The sequence below is a fragment of the Chanodichthys erythropterus genome, chromosome 10 (genome assembly GCF_024489055.1).
Source record: "Chanodichthys erythropterus isolate Z2021 chromosome 10, ASM2448905v1, whole genome shotgun sequence".
In the NCBI taxonomy this organism is placed as follows: domain Eukaryota; kingdom Metazoa; phylum Chordata; class Actinopteri; order Cypriniformes; family Xenocyprididae; genus Chanodichthys; species Chanodichthys erythropterus.
Genome location: NC_090230.1, coordinates 15,704,314 through 15,709,048, shown reverse-complemented (window position 1 = coordinate 15,709,048; position 4,735 = coordinate 15,704,314). Strand labels below are relative to the sequence as shown.

The window sequence follows — 4,735 nt, the reverse complement described above, 5'->3', positions numbered from 1 at the left end:
AAATGGAGTCTTTAAACGCCTCAGATGTAAAGTTATTCGTTATAAGTGACGCCAAAATGAACGGGAGTCAATGGGATGCTAACGCAAGTGAAGTTCTGCTACAAGATGGCGGCACGCGGCCGACTTCAACTTCCGGTCGACTTCCTTGGGCACTGACCAACACACGTCCTCTCTGAGGTACTCTATAATGACTTGAGAAGACTTGGAATATAGATCACAGACTCGAATGGAGTACTTTTATGATACTCGAGTCCCCATTATTTGTAATTACATAAAAAAATGTCCAGCAAAATTCAGAAAGAAAATCATATAATGATGTGAAGTAGTAAATGATGACTAAATTAAATGTTATAGTCATTTTTTCTTTCTTTCTTTTTTTTTTTTTTTTTTTTACATTTAACAAAGGTTTTGTCCTTAACTTATTTCATCTTCATTTCATTGACTTAATCATCAAATAATCTATTGAGTATACATTTCAATGAGTAACCAAACCTGGTAATTGAACTTGCGTGTAAAACACTAGGCTACGCTCAAGTCAGGTGCCAGATGTCATTATATGATGACTACGCGGTTATGTCATTCTGCGTGACTTAACCCAGTAATTTCCCTCACTGTAATGACACATGTGTAAATAAAAACACAGACATAATCACTGTCTGATATTAGCGCGCGCCCTTTAAAAACAAACTCAAATCCAGAAGAACTAAACACACACAGGATGGAACGTCCATTCGCTGTCTGGAAAAAAAACGAAGTGTTGTTGAGTTCCCGCCCAGAATGAGGGAATGTTGTGGAAAGGCGCGTTTAGAGTTTAGGATCAGAACTTGCAGGTGAATTATTTTCCGTTAATAATCTGTCAGCGCTTCTATTTGGGTCCAAAAAACCTGGGTATAGTTAAAAATAGAGATGTAAAGCGTTGCGAATTGGAAAAAGCGGATAAATTGCTTCAAGGATAAATAATTCCATACGTCTGATCGTTGAACCTACATGTTGGAAGTCTTTCATTCCCATAAGATTGTATTATTCATGAACCCTAAGATGTTGGTGCATCTCTCAGATAAATAACCGGTAAGTCTGTTTCATCACTTCAGAAAGTTTTAGGCTAGGCTTATAAAGGAAACCTGTCTTACTGGCATAATTTTAATGTACACATTTATACAGAACGTTATTGATTTCTTATTTCTTATATCAAAATATATTTTTTATATGACATCACTGTAAAATCATATTAAATTGAATAACAAGCTGTTTTACTTTTTTTTTTTTTTTTTTTTTTTTTTTTTTTTAAAATGAAGACAGGGACTAATACCCAATCACCGAAAGATTATAAACTAGCTATGCCATCTTGAAAACTATTGCTACCATGTATGTAGCCTATATGTTTGTATTTTCGTACAATATCGTGCTTTAATTCAGGCTAAGTGTCGCAGTCCTTTAAAGATTAGCTGTATGATTACAAAATATAAACAACAAACTACCACACCAATGTTATAGCCTACATACATAGCCGACTGGTATCATTATACTTTAAGTGGAAGTCATAACACTTCATGGTGATATGTCGGATAAAAGAAACTTTTTTGTGTGTTTACATGCCTGATGTTAATTTAAAATTAATTCTGTGGCGACAAAGTTTAAATCAAAGTTTATCAAGTAAACAAATAATAGTCACTGATAATATAATATAGCCTATAGATAATATAATAAAAATTACTTAATGCATTAGCACTAGACCACCTGAAAAGCTCCATATACCTTCATAGGTTTGAACCACATAACATATAGCCTTCATATTCATAACTCTTTGTGTGATAAACATATGTAAACCAACATATCTTTCTTTAAATAAATAATCTTAAATTAGCCTTAGCTGGTTTATTAGTCTCCCAAACTGGTCTGATGACTTGTTTTAGAAGAATTTGGGGCAATTTTCTGCTGGTCATGCTTAAACTACCTAGCTAAAACTAGCAAACCATCTTCGTTTTCTACAGGCATATTAAACCACATTTCCAGTTTCGACATCTTACTAACTTTTGTCAAGTCAGATAACGTTTTCTTTGCCCTGTTTTTGGAATTAGGTCCTACAAGAATCATGTGTGAAGTGGTGGATCCCTTTTCCAACTTTCTCACTGGAAGCTGCTCATAAACGCCATCTGCTGTTCAAAAGAGTGGAGAGTGTGTGGAAAATGGATGGCAAGTGGATGGATGGAATGAATGAAGATATAGTTACATACTACAACCACTCGGGCAAGTGGGGAAGACCAAAAAGCACCGATACATGCAAGAAAACCTTCCTGATTTGCATCTGTACTCTGATTGTGTTGGAGAACATCACTGTACTACTGGCACTATGGCGCAACAAGCGTTTCCACAGCCGCATGTACTTTCTTATCGGCAATCTGGCACTTTCGGACTTGTTAGCTGGAGTGGCGTACGTGGTCAATATCTTCACCTCTGGCAGCAATACTTTTTTCCTCACTCCTGGCCAGTGGCTTCTGCGAGAGGGGAGCATGTTTGTGGCACTCAGTGCTTCGACCTTCAGCTTGCTCGCTATTGGGATCGAGCGCCATATGACGATGGTTCGCCTGCGGCCATGTGAGACCGCTGGAAGGGGGAGGTTACTGGCTCTCCTGGGAGCCTGCTGGGCCGTTTCGGTCCTGCTGAGTGCTTTGCCCAGCTTTGGCTGGAACTGTTTAGGCAAAATGCACACCTGCTCCACTGTCCTACCACTGTACGACAAAAGCTACATAGCCTTCTGCATCAGCGTCTTCACGGCCCTGCTAGCGGCAATCGTGGTGCTATACGTGCGCATCTACCAGCTTGTGACGTCCAGCGGGCGTAGAGTGAGTTCCCGGCCATCGGATCGCTCACTCGCACTTTTACGTACAGTAGTGATAGTACTAGGGGTTTTTGTGGCCTGTTGGTCTCCTCTTTTTCTACTACTGCTGCTGGATGTGGGATGCAGTCCAGAGCGGTGCCCGGTTCTGTACCAGGTGGACTGGTTCATCGCTCTGGCCGTGCTCAACTCCGCCCTCAACCCTCTCATCTACACGTTTTCAAGCCGTGAGATGCGGGCCGCTTTCTTTCGCGTGCTGTGCTGCTGCTGCTGCGAAACGCCCCAGGACTCCATGCCTACAGTGGCAGGGGGGGCGCTCCCAGGAATAGTTATTCCAACCGCGGAGAACAGCAAATCAAGCATGGCCGGGGCAGGTAGTGGTGCAGCCAAGTCCTCCCTGATGCAAAGTAAAGCTCCCACCCCATCAAACTCCCACTATCAGCTAGGGGACACGTCGCCACCAGCTGTCACGCACCCCTCTGGGCCAGGTGACTTGCTGTCTGCGGTGCTGGTTAAAGCTGGGGCGCTTCCCTCGTTGGGAAAGTTTTGAAAAAGATACTACGGGAGTCAGCACAAAAGAGCGGGAATTTGTTATTTCCCAAGATGTTTGGCCACTGTTCCTGTGTAATTATGTAGCGTTCTTCAGCTCTCTGAGGATTACAAAACCTTGATTTGCTTTCATACAAAAGACAATGAAATTTAATAGGTACAACGGACTCAATCACAGAGCGATTGAACAAATGCTGACCAAAGGATACACTAACTGAATTTACTTCTACATGTATTAATATTTATGAAACTGAACATGTGCTTTGAGCACATAACATAGAGCCACTACAGAATGTAATCACTTGAAAAGCTTAGGTGTGCAATCTTTTCTATCAAAATAACCCAATTTGTAAAATGGCATATTAGCTTTTCATGAAGAAAAACGCCTTAACAGTATTATACTTATTATTATAGTACTCCGTGTGTAAGACTGACCTTTAACATATTCTCACAGTTCATTACTAGACAAAAACATTTTGAATAGTTTGCTATTCTTATTTATTTCACAAGCTATCTGTAATACTCATTACACATAAATTGAGTGTTTTAAAGAAGACTGTGGATGTTTACGGTTAATATTCTGTGGATCGGTTTGGATGGCAGAATGTAAGATGAGGTGGTTTCGTTGTGAATGTCTTGAAATTGTTTATTTTTTTGCTCAATAATACTTGTTAACTTACATAAAACTATCAAAAAAATGTAAGCGTTATTATGTGTTATTGGTGTGAAACAACTCAATCTAATGTTGAGATTGCCTTGTAATCATTGTCCATAACCACTAGAGGGAGCTGTAGCATCACGTTGAGATATACTGCGCCACAGAGCAAATGTGAAGGCAATGGACACACATTTTGTCTATGAACACAGGCAAGCACTATAATTTACAGATGCATCATGGTAGGCTCTTTATAAATGGCTCTGCCTGTAAAAATCATGATCAATGGCACCAATCTTTGAGCCATACAGCAGTAAATTCTAGATTGCTAATCTTGGATCATTATAGACAACTTACTTTAAGGTATATTGCAGCTTCATGCCATTCAGTTGACAGCACTTACAGCATATGTTGAATAGCAAAAAAAAAAAAAAAAAAAGGAATCTTGACTTAATTTTGAGCCAAAACCTGGGTTGCAATGAGACACTCACAATGGAAGTGAAGAGGGCCAATCTGTAAGCATTCAATAATACTGCCAAATTTGACAACTTTGTTGCCATGACAGTAAAATAAACGTAACAATGACAAACTTTGCAGCTCTAAAAATAAAGATTTAACATAAGAATTAATTTAAGTGCTTTTATAAAATTATAAGCTTTACATTTCTGCATTTCTTGGTCCCATTCACTTATTTG

At 39.4% G+C, this 4,735-nt stretch overlaps 1 protein-coding gene across 1 annotated transcript; it reads left to right on the top strand.

Annotated features, from left to right (window-relative positions):
- The first annotated feature begins 760 nt into the window (after positions 1–760).
- s1pr3a (sphingosine-1-phosphate receptor 3a) lies at positions 761–3,996 on the top strand. Its single transcript, XM_067398699.1, has 2 exons — positions 761–1,068; positions 2,079–3,996. The coding sequence occupies exon 2, from the start codon at positions 2,187–2,189 to the stop codon at positions 3,384–3,386; it is 1,200 nt and encodes a 399-aa protein (XP_067254800.1). The 5' UTR covers positions 761–1,068; positions 2,079–2,186; the 3' UTR covers positions 3,387–3,996.
- The last annotated feature ends 739 nt before the right edge of the window (positions 3,997–4,735 follow it).